A 22,618-nucleotide genomic window follows, 5' to 3' on the forward strand; every position below is an offset into this window, starting at 1 on the left:
CTCACTGGGCAATCTAGAATGCTTGGCCCCCTGCCCTTCAACAGTCCTGCTCAAACACCACCTCATCCATGAGGCTGCCCCTCCATCTCCCCTTCCCCACTGTTCCAAGCGTTTCGTCTGCCTGTTGTATACCTGTCTTTATCAGGGAACTCATCTCCAACTACCCAAACTTACAGAGTTGGGGGGTGGGGGATTACCCACACACTGCCCAGCACCCCGTCACCCCATTGCAAGATGTGTCCTTTGGGGGCAGAGGGAGCCCAATTCCTATGTATAGTGTAATTTCTCTACATGAATTGTATTAGCCAACTGTTTAGCTATTGCTCTACCCAAGACACTCTGCTAACAATTCTGAGGTGTAGTCATAACCCTTAAGAAACTTGTCAAGCTGGGAAAATAAGCAACTTACACAGAAGGAGATACATAATCCTGTAGGTGACACACAGGCTTTTAAAATCAGGTACTCATTTCTGGAAAAGCAACTCCCCCGCATGTGTGTGAATGTGGTTAATTTTGATATAAACATGGAGAAAGCTCTGGAAGGATGTACCCCAGGGTCTTAACCATTAATTAGTTCTGGTGATGTGTATATATGGATAAGGGACAAAGAAGGGATATAGAACCTGTGGCAGGAGGCAAGATTAATAAGGGGGAGTAGATTAATTTTTAAAAGAATCTTTGTATCATTTCACTAGTTATGGTGAATATGTATTACTTTTGTAAGTTTCAAAGAGAACTTTCTCATTTTAGTGTTTTTTTTTTTTTAAGATAAGGCATTTAGAGAAAGCTACATACAGGAGGTGGAAACTGAGAAGGGTCTTAGACAAGGAATTAGAGATTTAAGGGCTGGAAAGAAGGGAGTTTGGCATTCCCAGAAGGGATGGAATGGGTGGGTGGTAACTGGGCAGGCTGGTCCAAGGCCCTCATGCTTCAGATTGATTTGCTTACACCTGAGGGTTTGTGTGGACCAGAAAGCAGGGGGTGAACAAGGGAAGTGGAAACCAGATTATGGTGACCTCAGAACATTGGGGGCCCTTCCCAGCACCGTCAGCCTGCCCCTGGGCCCAGCACAGTTCTCGAGCCTTCTCTTTGCCTCTCACAGACAGCACTGGGAGCCCAACCAAGCAACTCCAGCAACCTACCCACGTCCTGGAGGGGACTCTCTTGGAGGTGAGGATGTTCTCCACTCATTTTCTGTTGATGACGCTCCCCTGTCACCTCTCCAGAGATGAACCTGGGTCTCCAGGCTCTGGCTCTGAGATGCAAGGAGGCTCCCTGATGCTCGTGTCAGTCCCCAGGGTGGTGGGAATCACGTGCCAAGGGCAGGTGCTCTGGTTCTGACTCAGAAATATGAGGAGTGGTGGAGCGGCAGGTCAGGGTGATCTTAACAAGCGTGCTTTCTCTTCCCCAGCATCGGAGGGGATGGCATCTTGGACACCCACACCACACTGCCCAGTAAGTAGCCACACCGAGAAGCACCATCACTGTGGCCATAACAACCCCTGGCTGAGGCCAGGGCCTCTCCCAGAGTAAGGGCAGGGAAGGTTATCCGCAAGGAGGGGAGTCAGCCAGCCCTGAAAAGCCCCAGCATCGTCCTGTCCCACACCTGGGCCCCAAGGATGGGCCCCCATCCGCTCTTACCTGTGCTGTCTGCTTCACCCTCTTAAAAGACATTCTGAAGAAGTTCAACCCTCACATCCTCGGGTTCTCCACCGGTACCCAGGAGGAGACAGCAGGGCTGAATGTAGCCGTGGAAGGAGCCAGAGCGTGGTGAGTAGCCGTGGGTCCGGGAGGGAGTGGAGGGCAAGGCCGAGAGATCGGGCTGGGGAATGGGAGGAGGAGGGCAGGGTGCTGTCTGGGAGCCTGGCCCCAGATGGGCAACGAAAGCTGCCGCGCACAGAGCCCTTCTGCACGCCCGGCCCCTCCCGTGGATGGTCTCCCATGATCTTCACACCCTTCGAGGGGGTACCTGCACGAGGACACTGAGACTTAGGAAGTTTCCCGAATGGCCCAAGGTTGTCAGAGGAGTCAGGGTCAGGCCAGGCCCGCTGGGCTGTCACCACCTCTCGTGGCAGCAGGAGCCCTTGAGGGTGGCCTGGCCCCGGCCCGCTGACTCCGGCCAACCTCCCTGCGCGGGGAGGCGCGGGGCAAACGTGCAGAGTGCTGGGAGCCTACCGCCGGGCCCCACGCACGCCCCCCCACCTCACCTCGGAACCTGGAGTCCTTGACTCCGAGAAAGCTCTATTTTGACACTAGGGAGTTAGATGCAAAGGCCCCCAAAACAGCATGGTGGCTGTTTGTTTTCGCTCCGATTTCTGTTGTTGACAACAACCCAGATAATTAAAGCTGGAAAGCCTGACAGAGCTCATTGATTTTCTGCACGGAGTGTGCTGGGTATTTGCTTTGTAGAAGGATTGCTGCGCTCAGATCACCAGGGAAACGACTCCGGCTTGACTCATTCTGTTTACACGGAGCGTTCCTTTCCAACGTGGTAAGGAGGGCCCCACGGCTCGGTTTGCGCCTCTGAGCCGCAGGAAGCCGTGGCAGTTCCTCAACGTCAGAAGCAGGAAGCACTTATTTTTCTGCAAAAGAGCTGGGCTTCATGGGCCCGTAAAATCAACACCGCATCGCTGTTGTTGCTGTCAAGCTCACCACCACCGTCATCATTTTATTATTATTTGCCCAGGCTCCATTAACCAGCAGCTGATTCCTCAGGCGGCTGACGTTCAAGCCCCTTTCTTGCTTTACTTCTCCTCCTGCCTTCTCCTTTGACTGCTGCTGGGCGCCTGCACCAGGAGGCCCTGGCAGGGGAAGTAGCCGAGACAGGCAGCTCCTCGTTAGCATCTCTGATGTCCCGTGATACGGGAAAGGAGAGTAAGCCTTTGACTTAAGTAAGCAAGGTTGGAAAGTTGCTCTGTGACTCTCCTTTATCTGCAGGGTCATTTTGTATGGTGTCGGCTAAGGAGGAGCACATCTCAAGAGAAAACTAAACACCACAGCAGGGCAACTAGGATAATGAGACCTGAGGTCAGACTGTCTGTGTCCAGGTCCCAGCTCCCAGACTTGCTAGCCGTGTGACCTTGGGCAAGTCACTTATCGTCTCTATCTTAGTTGCCTCATCTATAAATTGGGATAATAATAGTACCTACGTCTCAGCACTGTCATAAGAATAAATGAGATTAATAACTCAGTGGAAAACACTGAGTATAATATATAATATGTATGACCCCCCCAAAAAAGTTTGCCATTATTAGGATTATTTAGTTTCAAAGTTTTATTCAACCTCTAACTTCCCCTTCCATCAATCAGTAAGCAAGAAGTCAAGGGAAGCCCGCGAAGGACTGAGCCCCAAGGTAGTTACTAAAAGATACAAAACAATCAATAGGTGAATTCCTTGCCTGTTCAACTAGCTTGTTGTCTAGTTTAAGGAGGCTAAACAAACAGGAAATAACTTTTAGAAAAAGAAAGTGTTGCATATGGCAACATGGCAGACTGCAATGACTTTGCACTTCGGAGTTGTATGAAAGAGAACAGTGTGATGTGGGAGCTGGGCAGCCCACATATGGGTGCAGACCCAGAGGAGGGGCGCCCCAGGACTCAACTCCATGGACCTCCTCTTTTATAAGATGAAGAAATTCGACCCTAGCAGGGTTCAGTAACTTGGGCGAGCTCACACAGCAAGTAAGTCACAGAGCTGGAAGAGAACCCAGGACCTGCAACCCCCAGAGCAGGGCTCTTCATGCCAGGATGAAAAGGAAGCAGAAGGTATGGATAAAGGTGCTCAGAGAGAAGGCTCATGTAGGGGGGAGGTGGGACTTGCTCCAAGGCTGAAGGGTGTGAAGAACGTGGCTGGGAAGAGGGGAGGAAATGAGCACTCCTAACTTCCCCTCACGCTCATGAGGGCTTATCACCCGTGACTTCCCCTACTCACGTCTTGAGCCTACTGGAAGGTTATAGACACTTCTGGAGTCCCCTTTACCCAGGACAGGCTTGTTTTCTAGCTTTCTGATGTATTGCATCAATAGCAATAATGGATGGGCTATGATCCTGGATGTATAAATGAGATTTGGCCACAAGCCCAGCTCATCATGGACAGGCAAAGGTTTAAAACGCCCATCCCATACCAGTTACTGCTTTTATGACTTCTTGCACAGAAGCCTCCATTGGCTGGGTCCCTTTGCCCATGTAGCTCATATATTTCTCTGTTTTAAAAACCAGCTTTATTGAAGTATAATTGCCATGCAGTTCACTGCACACATTTCAAGTATACAATTTGATAAGCTTGGTGTATGTCCATAGCTTATGGTTTAACATCACTAGAATCCAGATAACACCCATCACACCCAAGTGTCCCTGTGCCCTTTGTGACCCATCTCTCCCTCCTGCTCCTCCCATCTCTACCCCACTCCCTGCACCCCTGGTAGCCACTGACCTGCTTTCTGTCTCTAGAGATCAGTTTTCCTTTTCTGGAATGTTATGTGAATGGAATCCTACACTGGGTGCTCTTGTCTAACGTCTGTCGCCCAGCAGGTCATTTTGAGACCTACCCATGTTGTGCAGATCAGCAGATCGTTCCTCTTTACTGCCGAGTACCGTTCCTTCGACATACTCCACTCTTACCCAGAGCATTCACTTTCCTTATTCATGGCGGACATCTGGAAGATGCAGGGAAAACTAATCCTGTCCAGATTTCTCTCCCCCATCCTCTTATGCCGGCAGGGAGAAAAGTGAGGAGATGGGGAATGGTGTGGAAGTCCAAAGTAACTACAGAGAAGAAAAAAGGATTAAAGGAACCGAGGGTGGGATTTAGAAGTGAAGGTTAAGGAGTCAGGATGCCTGGAAAGAAGGCAGAGGATAATTTAAGGCTGTGACATTTTTTCAAATATACAAAAGGTTATTTTTAAAACAGGCAGCCGACTAAGATCTGAACAGGCTCGGCTTGCCGTGAAAGAGCTGAGGGGGATGTCAGGGACCATCCCTTGGGGAAAGCTGACCAGATCCCCCACCCCACCCCCACCCCCCGTGGCCACGGAGGACCAGGCCTGCAGAAGACAGACTAGCCCCTGGCAGGGTCCGCATCTATGTAGCTTCAAGGTCCATGGTAGATCTTTGATTTTTCCTAGGTTGAGATTTCTTGAGACTCAAAAAGCTTTTAGATACATTGTGAAGGAATAAACTTTATATACGTTTCTCTTCTGGAAGCACCTGTATGCCAGGCCCAAATCCTGCGGTGGGAGCTCTTTTTCCTCAGCCACTGCTCAGGTTCCTTTCTCTTCCACATCTAGGGACATGCCGACCCAGGCCCGGGACCTGGTGGAGCGAATGAAAAACCACCCCGTGAGTACCCCAGGACCCTGGGCCACCCTGAAAGGTGCGGCCGGCCTCCAGCCTTCTGGACCACCATTTCAGCCCCTACTTGTCTTTAAGGAGGGGTCAAATGAGCCCTGAGAAGCAGGCCTTACCCCCGACGCACCCTCCCTGCTGCCCTTTCCTGACCCGGGCTCTGGCGCCCCCGCCCCCGCCCCCGAGGCCCCACCACAGGAGGGAGCAGAGCCGGCCTTGGCCTCTGGCAGTTTCCCACTTTACCCAAGAGTTGGCTTTGCAGAGCCCTATTATGTAAACCCTGGGTTCTAAAAATAGACTCCTCATTCCAATCCTTCCCCTTCCCACTCACCCGGCCCCTCTCAAACTTCTCACTGGGGCTTTGCGAAGTGTCTGTGTCCTGGCCTTAGAATTCAGAATGCCAGCGCCTGGCAGGACTCCTGTTATGGTGGTGGCTGAGCAGAAGGCAGACTCCTCGAGGGCCTCCCCAGCCCCCACCACACCTCTCCCCCAGGCCAGGCTCTTCTCCAGTCCCCACCAGTCCCCTCTCCCTGGACCCAGACCAGCCGAGCTCTCCCAAGAGGCAGCTCTGGGCTTTTACTTCTAATTGCATCTTTCGCCCTCTGCAACTTTGAAGGCCTTTAGATCACGTTTCACGGCTGTGTTAATACACTCCACTCTGCAATGCACTGCAGTTTTCTTAGGATTTCCCAGGAAAAATAATCCTCCTCCGCTGTGAGCAGACACATACCCATACACACATGTGCACACACGGAGTCCACTCTCTAGATTTCCTTGCCAGGCACCAAGGTGAAGGTTAGGAAGTCTCCACCTGGCATTTTCTCTCCATCGGGGTACAAAGAGGGTGAAAGGCAGTGGTGAGGGGGTGCTGTCTGGCCTGGTGAGCATCACCTGCATGTGCTGCCCCCCTCCATCCCCCACCACTACCAAAGTTTAGACTCAGAGCCTTCTGTCCCTTCAGGAAATCAACCTAGAGAGTGACTGGAAGCTGATCACGCTCTTCATTGGGAGCAACGACATATGTCATTACTGTGAGAATCCGGTAAGCCCCTGCCCAGCCCCATGGGAGTCATGCCTGTCTGCTCTCCCAGGCACCCCAGCCCGCCCGGGCAGACCCTGGCCTTTCCCACTGCTGAGTGGCCCCTGGGACAGCGGCTGCTTTGGTTCCCCGATTCCAGAAGTGTCTAGACGCACCCACTCTTCAGGCACTGCTCTCATGCACACAAATACTGTTCTTTGGTATTGAATGAGTAACCGGCAAGCCCCACCCCACATGTGCTGGGAAATCCCTACCCATTTTTTGATGATTTTTTTTTTTGGTGCGCGTGCATGTGTGCGCAAGGGCGAGGCTGAAACAATGTCATCAACGAGGTTGGATAAAATCAAACCAGTCCCAAGAGGACAGCTTGCTGCCCCAAGGACTTTGTGAGTGAACCAACCTCAGCTGGCTGGCCTGGGAACCCAGCCTGTTCCTGATAGTGTTTCTGTGGGGGGGCTGTCACTTTGAGAATACATCCTGTTCTAAGTTGGGGATGTCCTGTATTTTATTTGGCTGGAAAAGAGCAGCTGCCCTAACTCAGACGTCACGGTAGGACATTTAAAGTCACGGGCAGGGGGAGAAAGTATGTTATCATTCCTCATGGCTCAGACCATCTACCAAAGGCTGGATGAGAATTACCCTCCCCCCCAACCAACACGGGCTGGTTCTCCTGAGCCTCTTCCCCTCTATCCTCTTCCTTACTGCCCAGCCTCCAGAGGCAGAAGTGACCCAACCCCAGGGGATTCAATGCCATTGTGTCCTGGACTCAACAGGGTCCAGGAGGCCAGAAGAGACCCCCAAAGCTACCTGTGGATGCTTGGTCCAGGAGAATGCCTCTCCTATCCCCAGAGTACCTGCCCCTCTTGCAAAGTCAGATTTATACTCCTGAAAGCCTCTTTTTGTGGAAAAGACCTGGAACCCCGCCGCCCCCCCAGGATGAACTCAGGCCATGTTTGAGGAAGGCCCTAAATCAGCCTCTAGTCGAGAAATGAGTCAGAGGGGGAGACTCTTGAGCCAAGTCAAAAAGAAATTAGGGGGAAGCAATGGGGCCAGCATAGGCCACAGCCCAAAGGAGAGAGAGCGTGTGGTCGTCAGGGCATGGATGTGGTTCAGAACCCTGAGGCTGGCGACAGATGGGACCAGAGAAGGGGTAGGGACCAACACGGTCAGAGTCTGCCCCTGCATTTGAGATACTGTGGATCAGAGTGGGGATTATTCATGGTGTCTAGTAGGGGTCAAAGGAAGACTTGTGTCCCCCAGCAACAAGGGCTGGGCTTCTCAGCCTGTCCAGTACCATGCTAGCCCCTCTGTACCACCACCCCCAGGCCCTCCTGTGCTGGTCACCAGACCGCTACCCTCAGAGTAGAACCCTGGAGCTGACAGGAACCCCCTTCTCTCTTCACAGGAGGCCCCCTCAGCTGGAGAGTACATTCAGCATATCCAACAGGCCCTGGACATCTTCTATGAGGAGGTAGGGAAGAGCAGCTGCAGGTTTCTGGGTCTCCACCCTCACGGTGTGCATCTAGGCAAGCTGTGTTCAGGGAGATCCATGCTAAGCAGACACCTGGAGGGGAGGCAAGGGAGGGGGGCAGATACCAAGCTCCTCTGCAAAGGAAATTCTAAGTGAATCAGACTGTATTGTTTGGTGGCCAAGTAATGGCTAGTCTGTAGCCAGGCAGGGTGGCTTGCTAGCAATGGGATTTGGGACAAGTGACTTCTGTCTCAGCTTCCCAAGCTATGAAGTGGGCCCTTAAGATTGAGAGAATACAAGTCACATCCCCTGTTTGTGCCTCAGTTTCTTTATTGGCAAAACTGGGGCAGAGGAAGTTAGATTGTAGATGAGCCCCTAGGTTCTTCCAGTAGTAACCAGCATCCCCCACACCTGCCTGGGGACTAACGCAGCCCATCCCTCTGCTCCCCACAGCTTCCAAGGGCTTTCATCAACGTGGTGGAGGTCATGGAGTTGGCTGGCCTACACCAGGGCCAAGGTGGGAAATGTGACCCGCCCCTGGCTGCTCAGTAAGTACACAGTCCCAGGACGAGGGCCCCTGGGGAGAGCGGGGCTCACAGACACTACCCGAGGACACCAGTGCAGGCCGACCCAGACGATCCTGTCCCGAGGAAAGACATCAGCGATGCACCAGGGGCTAGAAAAATCACTTGGAAATACCTCTAAAGTATTGACTGCCTACTGTATGCAAGTCACTTTATTTCTCTGGACCCCCGGTTGCTTGGCCGCAAAGCGAGAGACACAGACCAATGATCCTTAAAGCGCCCAGCATGGTCTGTGATTCCAAACTCCAGTGACTGCTCGGTGTTTGAGAGGCAGCACCGGGCAAGGCGCTTCCAAGACAGCTGTCCATCTGTAGCTGGCTCTGCCCTTTAGGAGCTGTGAGATCGTGCACAAACTCCATAACCTCTCTGGGCCTCTTACTCTTCATCTGTAAAATCTTGCAAAGTAGTGAGGTCTAGAAGAAATGTATGTAATGTGCTTGGGCCCTGTGGGGCAGGCTCTCAGTCAAGAGTAGCTTTTATAACATCCTTGAAAGCCAGGCTCAGCGCTAAGGTCTGTTGTACAAGAGACTAATTTCTGTTGGGGGCTGGAACTTATTAAAGCTCAGCTGTGACCCTGGCAGGAAATTGCCATCCTCTGAGGCCAGAGGGTCACCCAGACTTCCTGTGATCATTGCTTTGGGAGAAAAGATTCTACAGGGGGCTGAGGAGTCCTAGCTGGGGTCAAATGGATTTGCTGGCAAGGTGACCAGCTGGTTCCCATTCTTTTTGGGCGCCAGGTGGAACAGCTAATAGCTGGGAGGTGGGAAGGGCTCCTCCAGAGGCTTCAGGCCTTACATTCTACCTTCTCCGTGTGTCTCAAACTGGTCGACACTCCCCAGCTTCCCAAGAGACTCCCCACTCTGGAGCCCTGAGGGGAAGTCCTGAGCTGCTGGAGGTAGAGCTGGGAGGTCTCAGGACCGGGAAGAAGAAAGATAAGGTTATCATGGCTGTCTTTCCAAAACTCCAGCCCTTCCCTAGAGGAAGACCCGGGCTGGGGCAGGAACAACCAGGTGGCAAGGGGACCCAGATATCAGGTGCCAACTCTCCCACCTTCTCTTTAAACAAGCACCTGCTACCCCTAGTGCCCTTGAATTACAGTCTGTGACGTGGGGCCAGGAGTCACCCAGGCTGTGTGTGGGGGGGTGCGGGGGTCAGCCACCCGGGTGCCTCTCCACAGGAGCAACTGTACCTGCCTCAGATGTTCCCAGGAGAATCCCCTGGAGCTGCAGGAACTGAAGCAAGTGAACTGGAACTTCCAGGTGAAGCTGCACCCCTCCCCCTCCTATCCCAGCTGGGGGCCCCCTCTACTCCTGGAGAGCAGGGGTTTGCTGAGAACAAGGCTGCTCCCTAAAGGCAGATCACAGCCCCTGAAAGATTTCTCCAGGTGAAAAGAACACCAAGCCAGGGAGGGAGAAATCTCTGAGGGGAAGGTGGGAGAAGCCCTGCCTCCCAGCCCTGGCATGTGCTGGGCACCATCTCTCACCCAGAGGAGGGAGGGGAAGTGTCCACGGCCCCCTTGGGCTCCCCCTCCCTCAGAACATAAGGCTTAGCCCTGCTTACCTCCATCCCCAATTCAATTCTGTGTCCGCCTCTGCTCAGGCTGTCCCCCCTTGACATGCCCTCCCCAGCCCTTCTGCAACTTCTCCACCTCACGCACAGGGCAGGTCTTCTCGCCGCTTCTGAGAAGCCTCCCCTGAAGAAACTTGACCCTCAGGTATCTCCCCCTATTGGCTTCCGTCTACCTTCATGGACCCTGAAGCCCTAGATGGTTCTCATGTTTTCTTACATCCTCATTTTTCCAGATGGATTGTTGAGGAGAAGCACATCTAACCCTTTGACATGGACCTTCATCCCCCAAGTGCACAGGCATTTCGGGGAGCTGGTGTTGAAATGATCCCCATTAGAGCTGGATCTGAACCAGAACCCCATGTTCTAATTCAGCTCTTCATGCAGTGAGACTGGGGGAGGCCTTTGGCCCACACAGTCTGATCAGAGGTTCCGACCCAGACTCAGAGAGACTTCAGAACAGGTGGTGCTCATGCCTGGGCGCAGACAACGTGAGCACATGCATGTGCACTAGAGTGTTCCTTGAAGTCGCCTCTGGCTGGGGGAGGGGGGCGGCGCATCACAGCCAACCCAAGGCCGCAGGACTAGAGCTCGTCTGGCCAGCCCTGCCAGGAGGGTTGAGGAACATCTCCCCCCTCCACAGAGCGGCATCTCCAGGTTGTCCTACAAGCCCCAGTACCTGCAGCGTGAGGACTTCGCCGTGGTTGTGCAGCCTTTCTTCCAAAACACTCTCGTCCCCCTGAACAGCGTAAGCTGCGGGAATTTCTGGGAGGCGCGTGTGGAGGGGCTCTTCTTAGGAGATGTACTTCCTTCTGCACCGGAGCTTTTTCTGACGATATGGCCCCAAGAGGGCTCCTAAGAAAGATTTTGCTTTTTTTTTTCCCTAATATTATTGGAACTTAGATATACCTGGAAAGAAAAGGAGAAAATTATCAGTGACCAAGCTCCCCAGGCCTGGCCCTGCTATTTGCTAGATTGGGATAGAATGGAAAGTCATCTATTAGGGCAGGGACGTGGAAGGAAAAGGGATGGACTGTGGGTGGCTACAATTCAGGTCTTTTTAAAAGTTCCAAAATTGGGGAGTTTCTCCACCAATCTCTGAGCCAGGTGGCAGCAGAATTGAATGATGCCGAGGACACCTGTGGGGGGCGGGGGGGGGCGGTACCTTTTTCCACAGGAACGTAATCCCTTTGCCTTTGGTCACAGAGAGGGAGCGCTGACCTCACCTTCTTCTCCGAGGACTGTTTCCACTTCTCAGAACGTGGTCATGCCGAGATGGCCATCGCGCTCTGGAACAACATGGTGAGTGCCTAAGTGCCCCCTGGGCTGTGTCAAAGGGGACCACCCGAGGGTGTTGACCACTGCCCAAAACAAAAAACCTGGCAGACAGAGCTCCTTTCTGCCCAAAGCTCAAAATGGTGCCACAACTTCTTTGTCCTGACAGATTCGATTATTTGAGCAATTTCCCAGTATGGGGGCGGGCAGGGATAATTTTGTAATCAGATAAACTGGATGAAATCAGCTTCAACCCCTTCCTGTGTGACCTTGAGCAAATGCTCTTTGGTCCTCTGTATCAATATCCATAAAAAACAATGCAAATGACACAGATCTCAGAAAATCAAGGTACCATATACGCAGCACCCAACACGATCATTAGCATTCAGAGAATGCCAGCCCCCATTACCCTAATCTCAACACATTCCCGATGATTTTTTTTTATAATTTTTTTTTTTAAGATTTATTTGCGAGAGAGAGAATGAGAGACAGAGAGCATGAGAGGGAGGAGGGTCAGAGGGAGAAGCAGACTCCCTGCTGAGCAGGGAGCCCGATGCGGGACCCGATCCCGGGACTCCAGGAGCCAAAGGCAGTCGCTCAACCAACTGAGCCACCCAGGCACCCTCCCGATGATTATTTAAGCATCAAAAAGAAAAGAGCCACCCAGCCTGTTTCCCAGGCTGTCCACCTATTCCAGACCTTTCTGACGGGGATGATTGGGACCTTAGGAAATTCACATATCGAGGGGCCCCAGGGCCGCCTGGCCTTGTGCCTTGCCTCTGCGGGCTGGCCACTCCTCTACAACCCGCTCTGCTGGAACAGAGCTTGACCAGTGACCCCAATAGCTGTGTCCTGTTGCGCAGAGCAAACGAAATGCCTTTCCAATCCAGTGGCTTCTTTTGATCTTGGCTCAGCGGGTAACCCAATCCCCACCCCAACCTGCATTCCCCCATTTCTCCCATGGTGACCAAACAAATCCACACTCTTGCTTTTACTGCAGTTTCGCGCTGGCTGCCTCTCTGCCAGGATTCCCTTGTGCAGATATCCCCACACCTGCAGCCTCACCCAGCACTGCCCGCCCCTTAGCCACACCACCTCCTCTTCCCCAGCAGCATGCCAATAGGTTCCGTCCTTGGCCCAGTTAATCACAGACTCAGCCTTCCTTCTCCCTTTGTTTCCCTTGTTGACGCCACATTCTGCCCACTCCTAAAGGTTTCGTCACACTCTGTCAGCCCAGAACTCGGAACTTCAGTCAAAACATCGTTGAGTTCCCTCCCACCCAACCTCCACAGGAATCTTGTTCACCAAAGTTTGCACAATATCATTCCTGAGAGCAATTTTGAAGTCCAGTTGTCCTCTACTGATGGAGTCCCATGACTTCATTCCTTTTAAAACCCACCCCCCAAAGAGTGGGTATCTGTGCACAGTCCCATTTGTCCCCCCGAGATCTCAGGGGAATCCACAGATTCTAACAAGGGCCAGGAATGCTCAGCCGCTCCGCCTTTCCTTCCCAGCATTTCCATCAGGGGATGGGTGGTCTTCCTACCTGGTGGCACCCCCAGCCTGCATAATGCCCAGGTGCTCTGGGAGTTCTCTGGGGCACGATGGCCAGACCGAGGACTTGAATACATTGGGCCTGCTGGTCTCTTTCTGCAGTAATTAACAACACAGTTCTGGCTGCCTCTTCCAAAGCAGCTCAGTGGTTCTCCCCATTGGCCCAGGCGAGAGGCTTGTTATACATAAGGGCAAGTGGGAGGGGAGCAGGTAGGAAAACAAAAAGGTGAGCACAGCCGTGGAGTCATCTTGGTAACACCACCGGCCTGTCCAGGGCTCCCAGCCACCAGTGTCCTAGCCCTGCCCCTAATTTTAAAAAACAAAGCAAAACTAAACTGAAATCATCTAAGAGTGTCTTGTCCTGTGCTGTATAATTTAGGGAAGTAATTACATAGTCCCATGTTTTCATCCAAAACCATCTCAGATATAAACCCATTACATCATGCCAACTTTTCAGACCTTCTCCTTCTGGTGACCCCCTAGAGTGACATATATAATGGCCAGTAGAACTAGAGGAGATCTGGCAGGTCATTAAGCCAGAATGCTCTGTTACTAGCATACAGGGAGAGGAAGCACACAGTCAGTTGGAGGCCGAGCAGGGATTAGAACCCACGTCAAATCCCCCAGTGCCCTGGCCGCAGCACCAGCCGGCCTCCCCGCCCCCACCCCGGTCAGCACATATGTAACCAGTGAGTTCACGTCTCACTCTGAGAGTCCGATGATGTGGCGTCTGCAGGCTTTGGCCGATGCTCACAGGCTACCCTCCTGCGGCAACAGACCCACTTTTAGCCTATTTCATCTCCCGTACCTCTGCTCAGCAGATTGTGCCGCCTCCGGAGACCTTTGCAAAAGCAACACCAGAAACACCAGCGGCACGAGGGAGCGTTTTCCTCTTCCTTTTTCCTTCTTTTTCTGACGCTATTCCCCCACGGGCCCCTGCTCCCTCTTCCCTAGAAATCTTGCAGTCCTCCAACCTCTGCATCTCCCCAGGTGCCGGGTGACCACGCGAGCCTCCTACCTGGTGTCCCTGGCACTGGGCTTACCACCACCATTAGAACAGCAGTGCTCAACTCTGGCCAGAGGTTAGACTAATCTGGAGAACATTAATACCGGCAACCAGTTTGGCCTAGCCACGATGGCTGAACATCTGGATTCCCTGTGACCCAGCGATCCCATCCCTAGGTATATCCCCAACAGAAACACACACGTAGGCTTACCAAAAGATGCATGCAGGAATTTTCACAGCAGCACCATTCACAATCCCCAGGCAGGAAGCTCCCCCAAATGTGCACCAATAGAATGGATAATCAAAATGTGGCACGTTCATGCAATGGACTGCCTCCCAGCACTGAGAAGAAGTAAACTTCAGCCACATGCAACTATGTCTATAATTTCAAAAACAAGCAAATTAATATATGGTCTTTGGGGGGAGGGCAGGGGAAGGAGAGTACTGGAAGAGGGTGGGAGGGATGCTGAGTGCTGGTAATATTCTGTACCTTGATCTAGATGCCGTTTACTGTTCATTCATTTTACCACAATTTATCAACTGTTCGCCTGTGATTTATACTGGTTTCTAAATGTATGCTAGCTTCAATAAAAAGTTGACTTGGAAACAATAACCCAAACAAAACACTAGTGCCGGGACCTCATCCCCCAAAATTCTGGATTAGTCTGGGGTAGCACCTGGGTTCAGCAGGTTTCAGAAGCTCCCCAGTGATATTATACAGGATTTGCAAACCACTGCCTTAGATCTCTTTGCCATAGGGCAGCCCCAGGAATCTGTGTAAATGAAAATCCGACCAAACTTCCAAGGCCTGCCCCTCCCCGAAGGGGAAAGGCCAGGTCCCTTAGCACAGCACACCAGGCCTTCGGAGACTTGGCCCCAGTTAACCTCTCCAGCAGTCACTCCCACCCCCCTCTGACTGGCAGTGGGGCAGTCTGGTAAGGAGTGCGGTTTCCCGCACCACCCATGGTATCTCATGCGTCTGTGTGTTGGCTCTTGCTCATCCCCTTATCGTGCACTGTCCTTCCAATCTTCTTCTCCTAACTCATAGCCACCTCACCACTCAACTCAGGTGCTAGCTCCTACAGGAAGCCTTCCCTGAATCCCCAGAACAAACCAGAGGCCCGCCCCTGCTCCCTGCCCCAGCCCTGTTATTTGCCACATCGTTGGTATCTGCAGTATCAGCCTTAGGAAAGGTGGGTTCTCAGTAAAACAACTTCATTTCCTGGGGCCAGCCCCAGGCCTTCTTGCCTGAGCTGCTCCACTCAGGACTCTGACTCTAGTCCATCCACGCGCTCCCTCAACAACTATTTATTGAGCATCACTATGCAGAGGGGACTACCCCAGGTGCTGGGGAAAAGAACATCCTTGCACTCACGGGGAAAGGACAGAGAAAACTCAACAAGTCACTAAGACTTTCTGACCACATTCAGGGGAAAGAAAGAGAAAAGAAAGAGAAACAGAGGGAGGGAAGGAGGGAAGGAGGGAGGGAGGGAGGGAATGCGCCAGAGTAATGGTGGGGGAGAGGGAGGCGTCTCTGACAAGTGACCTGTGAGTTGAGAACTGAATGTCAGGAGCCTGCCAGGCATGCAGAGGTCTAGGGCCAGAGTGTTCCAGGCAGAAGAAATAGGACCTGTGCGGGCCTGGAGTCAGGAATGAGTTTGAAGTGTCTGAGCAACAGAAGGGCCAGTGTAACTGGAGGGAGGTGAGCAAGGTCAGAGAGGTGAGCGAGAGCAGGGCCAGGTCCTTGGATGGCTTCCAACAGGGAAGCCAGAGGATCTGGTTTGCCCACTGGCTGCCATGTAGCCCTGGACTAGAAGGAAGGAAGAGTGAAATTAGACCAGGAGCCCAGGTGAGAGATGAAGGTGGATGGGCCCAGGGTGATGACAGTGGAGAAGGAGAGAAAGGGTCAGAGTTGAGATCTGTTTTTGGACTGGCTGATGGAGGAGGTTAGAAGAGGAACAAAGACGAGAAGGAGGTGGGTGGGGGGATGGGTTAACTAGGTGATGGGGATGAAGGAGTGTACTTGTAATGAGCACCTGATATTGTATGTAAGTGTTGAATCACTATATTGTACCCCTGAAACTAATATTCCACTGTATATTAACTAGAATTTAAATTAAAAGGAACAAGAGATGACTCCTCCATTTGGGGTCAAGAAAATTGGGTGGATGGTTGAGGTGCTGGAGAGAAATAAGCTTGAGGGGAAAAAAAAAAAAAGTTCTCTTTTGGCCACGGTAAGTGTGAACCACTTTCTGGAACTCTACCTCGAGGCATCAAGTAAGCTGTTGAATCTATGAGCTGAAGCTCAGAGACAGGGTCAGGAATGGAGATTTAAGGAAAAAAAATGTGAGGCTCATCAATGGGAGGAGGTATTCGAGGCCATGGGATCCACGAGGAGCTCCTAGAGGAGAGTAGGTGGGAAAGAGCTGGGACCTACCACCAAGCCCCAGGGCCTTCATTCCAACCTCTGACCTCAGTGATGGATGAGAAGGGGAGGGGGAGTGGGGAGGTGGGCAGGAGAGAAGAGTGCCCTGTTCCGGGAGCCCAGATGGGTGAGCGTTTCAAGAGGGATGCATCAACTTTGACAAATGTTGCTGAAAAGTCAAGCAAGATGAAGACCACAAAGTGAGCATTGAGTCTGGTGAGATGGAGGTCATAGTGACCTTGACCAGAACTTCAGTCAAGTGATGGAGACTGAAGTCTGACTGGAGTGGGCATTGGAACGGGAGGTCAGGAAGTGCGGCCAGTGACCACAAATGAGTCTTCCTAGAGGCACAGGGAGGGGTTGTGAAGGTAGCTGGAGGGGACGCGGGCTCAGGGAGGACGCTGGGAGACTGTGCACGGATGACACGGAGCCAGGAGAAAGGGAGAACCCGACGCAGTCCTCAAACCCACGATGTGATCCTTACCTTCTTCTGTACCACTTAGTTCCCGGTTCCTGGAATGTCAGGGAATCAGCCAACCTGACCTTGAGCATCTATATGGTCACTCGGTGGTCGTTCCATTACAAGAAGCTTGTGCTTCCTCAGCTCTAAGCAAGTAGAAACGACACATAAGTAAACCACCTCCTGCTCGGCGTCATTTCTCATCTGATGCTCGCAACAGCCAAATATGGGTGGTTGGGCAGCTCGGGAGCCCGCCTAGCACGAACAGCTCTCAGCAGCAGAGTCTGGACCCCAGGGGATGTGTCCACTGTGCTCTGCCAGTCACCACGGGGTCTCTCTCAGGGCCAGAGCAGCCAGGACAACGGAAAGCGAGATCACAGGCAAGGTGTGGTCGGTAGCTGGCATAGCATCCTTTTACCTCCCTCGTAGGCAGTACCTGGGGGTCAGGAGCAGAGGGGCTCAGGACTGGGCAAGGAAGCAGATTCTAAGGGCAGAACCTACACAGTCAGTGCCAGGGGCCTACCCTTCTCTGGGCTGGCCGCATGTCAGGGGGCAGGCTGTTGGCTAAAGATGCTGGGAAGGGGTGTACAGCAGCTTCTAGCTCATTCTCAGAGGGTCTCAGGACTACAAGTATGAAGCAGAACCTCTCTGAACAACAATTGCTCCAGGGATGTTCTGAGTAAACCTCTACATCTGTGTGAAAAACATACAAAGTAGCTCAAGTGAGAAAAATTTCTTGAGGTTGACAAGCCAGGTAGAGTAACCAGTAAGTTGTTAAAGTTTTTCTGAAACCAACTAGCCCCATACACTTGAAGTTGGTAAATAGGATTATCAGCATTTTATAAAATTGCAAACGCAGGGTGTGTGATCACAGCCATGCCGAAGGGAAGCAGGAAATGGAGGTTCTGGGCCAGGCCCTTGCACGAAGTCACTGCGCTGGGCCTGTGTCCTCCTTGGTCAAGCCAGGGCAGACTCAGGGTCCCGCCCTGCCTGATGGACTCTGACCTGCCCCTTCTGAGTCAGAAGTCAGGTCCGGCAGCGAGGCATCTGCCGTGGATCTTGCGTTTATTGCGTTATAACCCACGCTGGTAGAGAGAGGGGGTCAGGTGGAGATCCTCCTCCGACAGGGAGGTCTCGGCCACTGTGGAGGAAATCCTGGTTTCCTTTCTCTCTTCAGCTGGAGCCGGTGGGCCAGAAGACAACCTCCAACAACTTCACCCACAGCCGAACCAAACTCAAGTGCCCCTCTCCTGTGAGTAAACGTCCTAACCTCCTGCCTGTCCTGTCTAGTGTGAAACAGATGCTTGGGGGAATGGGGTGGTCCCCCAAACCAGAAGGCACCAAGGAGGTCCCTGGGAGCTGTATCATCACTCACCTTTGTTCGCTGCCACCATTCTCAAATCTCACCACTCCTCCTGGTCCCTGAGACTTCACAGCTCCTCAGGGTGTAGGAGGGAGAAAGCAACAGTCCATGGAAGAGGGACTCAGGGGAGACGGATGAATGGGCAGTGGTTAGGTTGGGGGGGGGGCGTTGTACAGAGAGAAATAAGACACCATGCCTGTTCTGGGGACCTGTGCTCTTCTTCCTCCCTTCCCTGCACATTCTCTCTTCCCTCACTGCTCTCACCCAGACTGCTGACCATGCTCCCAACATGCTCCCCCGGTCGTCCCTCCCTTCCCTGACCAGCCTGTAACTGCTGCCAGGCACCATGCGGCCTGCACGGACAGTCACTCTAGCCTTACCGAGGCTGCTGGAAACCCTGCCCTGGTTCTAGCTGCTCACTGGAGCATCCAGAGGGGAGGCCCAGCTTCCTCTACGACCTTAGACATGCCTGTCCCTGAAGAAAGGGTCAGCTCCCCAGACAAGGCCCGCAATTGCCAGGTCTGTGCTTTCTGGAGGCTCATCCCCATCTCTGCCTATGGGAGATTGCCACATCCTTCAAGGACCGGGGGCGGCCCCCCTCCCCGGGCTACTGTTCCCTTCCCTCACCCTACTGCTGCCCCCCGAACACACCTGTGTTGGTCTCTTTTCTGTTTACACCCCTCAAAAGACACGCCCCAGGCTCCTTTGGGATGTGATTGTTTCTGAACATGGCCTACTGGCTGACAGGACAGAGAGAGTGGCCACATCTGAACCCTTCGTCACTCTCCCAGCTCCACGCTCGTGTTCACAGAGGAAGGAGAGAATCCAGGGAGGCAGGCCTGAACATCTCCTCTCCGGGCCCCCTCCTGCTCGGTTCTCTAACCTACTACAGGCCCAGCTGTCCTTCCACACTGACTGTCATCCTGCTCCCGGGCACTCCTGAGGTCGGAGGATGGGGACAGCTGTCCAGTGGTGGCCTAGAGAAGACAGAGGTGGGGGCTTTGCAGCCCCCAGGACTCTCTTCCTTTGGTTGCCTATCCATTCCCAATCTCACTTCAAAATCAGGTTGACAGGAGAGGGGATGCTGGTGAGAAGCCAAAAGGAGGTTATAGTGGGGTATTGGCCACTTTGGAGACCCATCCTCGTTCAGAAGGTTTGGGCACAGTGTAGATGAAGAAGGCACAGACCTGGCAATTGCGGGCCTTGTCTGGGGAGCTGACCCTTTCTTACTAACGGGTGAGCTGTGAAGATGTGCAAGTTTATCGCACCATCGCTGGGATAGGGCCTATGCAAGCCTAAGGTGAGCAGATGGATGGTTTTCTGAGGTCCTTAACCCCTGACCCTCTCCTCCGCCTCCACAGGAGAGCCCTTACCTCCACACCCTGAGGAACAGTCAGCTCCTCCAAGACCAGGCTGAAGCGGGCCCCAACGTGCTGAACTGGGCCGTGCCAGTGGCAGCAGGAGGCGGCCTTGTCCTTGGGGTTGGCACCATGATGGTCTGGAGAGTCGTAAGAGGTCGCCAGCAGGAAAATCTTCCAGTGAGCCTGAACACTATGAGCTTCTAGGCCTCCCGCCAGGCGCGGTGCTCATCCTAAATGCCCCCGCCTCACTCCTCACCAGCCCTCTACCTCAGCCACCTTGGGCACCGCAGAGAGCATTTGCTTCAACGCCTGGCGACATCGGAAGCCAAAGGGACAGTCACGACTCCTTGGGGCCTGGGGCCTACGCTCCTAGAATTGCCAAATTTAAATAAAGGCCAAAGCCATTCTATTCTTGGGTCAGCCTTATTGAAGCGCTCGCTTTCCATCTGTTGTGCGATGCAGGTGTGGGAGCTGGAGCCCTTTGTGTCCTGTGTCAGCCAGAGCTGCCCAAGTGATGGTCAACCAGAGCACAGACCGGCCTCGATCAGGCTCCAGCCCGGCACCCAAGGAGCAGATCCTCAGTCACCGAACCCACTAATTAAAAGATGGGGAAAATGCTGGCCACCAGGTGGTGGCTAGATTATTGGAGCTGGCTGACCACCATTCAAATATAATCCAACACCTAGCTTTGACACAGCTGTTTTGTACCCAGGACAATGTGAAACATCATGGTACCTCCAAGGTACCATGTCACAGCCTGGCTAAGACAAACTCCTACAAAGAAACAAGAAACTGCACGACACGGTGCATTTCTGTTCTGGTGCATTGGTAGGTAAAGGTGTCTGATCACTCCAAGACTAGGAGGAGTTCCTTGAGGAAGGTTATCTGGAAGAGAGAAATTTTGAAATGTCTTAAAAAAAAAAAAAAGGGGATTGGGCCCTGAATACTTCATTTATCTGCAACCTGATTTTCTCAAAGTGCTAACTTCAAGAAAGAATTCCTCTTTCTACACTACCAGAATTGGAGCGCTTGCTAGAGAGAGTCCAGTAATCCAGGCTACATTCATTGAGCCCCTGTGAGGGCCCAAGGCCCTGAGCAAGGCCCTGAACTGGATGTCTTACACAGATTCTCTCTCATTGCGCACAAAAATCCCAGGAAAGGAGTGAGGAAAAATAGACGTGTTAGTTGCACAACATTGTGAATGCACTAAATGCCACCAAATTGTTCACTCTAAAATAGCAAATTGCAGGTCCTGTGAATTTTGCCTCAATAAAAACCAAAAGAGACTCCATGATCATCTGCATTCTAAGTACCTCTCTGATCCCAAAGCTTGGGATGACAAAGAGCAGGAGTTAGAAAACCCAGACATACCATTTCAATGTGTGGCCTTCAGAGCAAACCCCATCGCCAGCCGGAGCCCCAGTTTCTCAGATATCTCATCTATAAAACTGGAATCAGAGTACTCATTTTGCTTGCCTCACAGCACTGCTGGAAAACAAACATCTACAAAAATGCTCGGCAACTCTAAAATAGTGCACATATAAAAGGGGATTGGTTTCTCCTCTGTGAAGAGTTGAGATAGGATCCAGGTTGTCAGGGAAGTGCAGAGGTCCAGAGATGGGTTTGGGAATTGGGCAGGAATGTACCAGTGAAGACTGCCTGCCTTCCCTCCATCATCTTATCTCTTTGGAAAGCAGAGCGGAGTCCCCAGAGAACCTAGATCCAGGCCCAGTGTTCCTTTGGGCTTCAATTTCTGTTCCTGTACCATGGGAACAGTATACCTGCCCCCAATTCTTCCTATGGACCAAAAAACATAGTGACTGAATTATATGTGTCCTAAAGACCTGCCGCATCCCAGCTTGTGCTCCTGGCTTACCAGTTTTTGTTTGTTTGTTTGTTTGTTTTTAAAGATTTTATTTATTTGAGAGAGAAAATGAGAGAGAGAGGGAGCACAAGAGGGAGGAGCAGGAGAGGGAGAAGAAGACTCCCTGCTGAGCAGGTAGCCCGATGCGGGACTCGATCCCGGGACTCCAGGATCATGACCTGAGCCGAAGGCAGTCGCTTAACCAACTGAGCCACCCAGGCGCCCTGGCTTACCACAGTTAACAGCAAAGATAACCCACTAATTCCAAGAGTCCAACACCACTATGCCCTTTTTTATTTTCTTATTCCTCAAGTTTTCATTACTTCAGTAGCTCCCACCTCAAAGAATCCTGGAATTCATAACCACAAGTCTATCCTCACTTGGGTTGGAACTTATGTATGCTACCTGAGTAATCCAGGAGCCCCCAGTCTGAAAAATTAACCAAAAAAAAAAAAAAAAAAAGTGATCCCAGCCTGGTGACCGAGGAAACACTTGGCAGAAACAAAGAGACACGGGCGCCTGGGTCGCTCAGTCCTTAAGCGTCTGCCTTCGGCTCAGGTCATGATCTTAGGGTCCTGGGATTGAGCCCCGCATCGGGCTCCCTGCTTAGTGGGAAGCCTGCTTCTCCCTCTCCCACTCCCCCTGCTTGTGTTCCCTCTCTCGCTGTGTCTCTCTCTGTCAAATAAATAAAATCTTAAAAAAAAAAAAAAAGACCCAAGCATAAGCCAGGCCCCAAATTCCGCCTAAATACATACTAAAAAGCCAACGTTTTAAAATATGTGAGAGTTGCTACTTGTACCTGGCGGTAACATACATACATTGGATGCGTGCCATGTTCCTTTCCTCTGGGAAAATAGTCAATCTAGTTAGGTGGACACCCAGAGCCACGCCATGAATGAAGCCACCAAATCCTGAGAACGCTGTGCTCCATGGTGCTCTCCACAGAGGGTTTCGAATTCAAAAGAGATCAGTGTGGATTAAACTTGGTCAAAAGCCTTCTTCATAAAGCACAGGGAGCCCTGAGCTCTGAAGGATGGTGAGAGGACTTGGCCAGAGGCCGCCAAGAGCGGAGTTGTTGAGACCAGGCAAACTCCATCTGCGTGGAGAGGCAACCAAGCATGGTGTGCACAGGGGACCACAAGCAAGCCAGAAAAACAAGATGGTGGAGCCAGACACAGCCAGATTAGGGGATACCACGGAGAGGGCAAGGAGCTCATGGTGACTCAACTGTTGGAATGGTCGTACTATCAGGCTGCATTGGATTTGTACAAAAGAGTCGTACAAAGAAAAACAATACCAGTAAAAGC

At 52.2% G+C, this 22,618-nt stretch overlaps 1 protein-coding gene across 1 annotated transcript in view; it reads left to right on the forward strand.

Moving 5' to 3' along the window:
* The window catches only part of PLB1 (phospholipase B1), a 99,801-nt gene extending 79,832 nt beyond the window's left edge, over positions 1-19,969 (forward strand). The window contains exons 47-58 of the mRNA XM_035000531.1: positions 1,103-1,170; positions 1,412-1,455; positions 1,671-1,770; positions 5,286-5,337; positions 6,305-6,385; positions 7,788-7,853; positions 8,307-8,401; positions 9,615-9,696; positions 10,647-10,751; positions 11,210-11,305; positions 17,901-17,975; positions 19,448-19,969. Coding sequence (XP_034856422.1) covers positions 1,103-1,170; positions 1,412-1,455; positions 1,671-1,770; positions 5,286-5,337; positions 6,305-6,385; positions 7,788-7,853; positions 8,307-8,401; positions 9,615-9,696; positions 10,647-10,751; positions 11,210-11,305; positions 17,901-17,975; positions 19,448-19,651 — 1,068 coding nt within the window. The 3' untranslated portion in view covers positions 19,652-19,969. The remainder of the gene's footprint in view (positions 1-1,102; positions 1,171-1,411; positions 1,456-1,670; positions 1,771-5,285; positions 5,338-6,304; positions 6,386-7,787; positions 7,854-8,306; positions 8,402-9,614; positions 9,697-10,646; positions 10,752-11,209; positions 11,306-17,900; positions 17,976-19,447) is intronic.
* Positions 19,970-22,618: the final 2,649 nt, after the last annotated feature.

The sequence above is a fragment of the Mirounga leonina genome, unplaced genomic scaffold, assembly GCF_011800145.1.
Source record: "Mirounga leonina isolate KUSES-001 unplaced genomic scaffold, KU_Mleo_1.0 Mir_125, whole genome shotgun sequence".
Classification (NCBI taxonomy): domain Eukaryota; kingdom Metazoa; phylum Chordata; class Mammalia; order Carnivora; family Phocidae; genus Mirounga; species Mirounga leonina.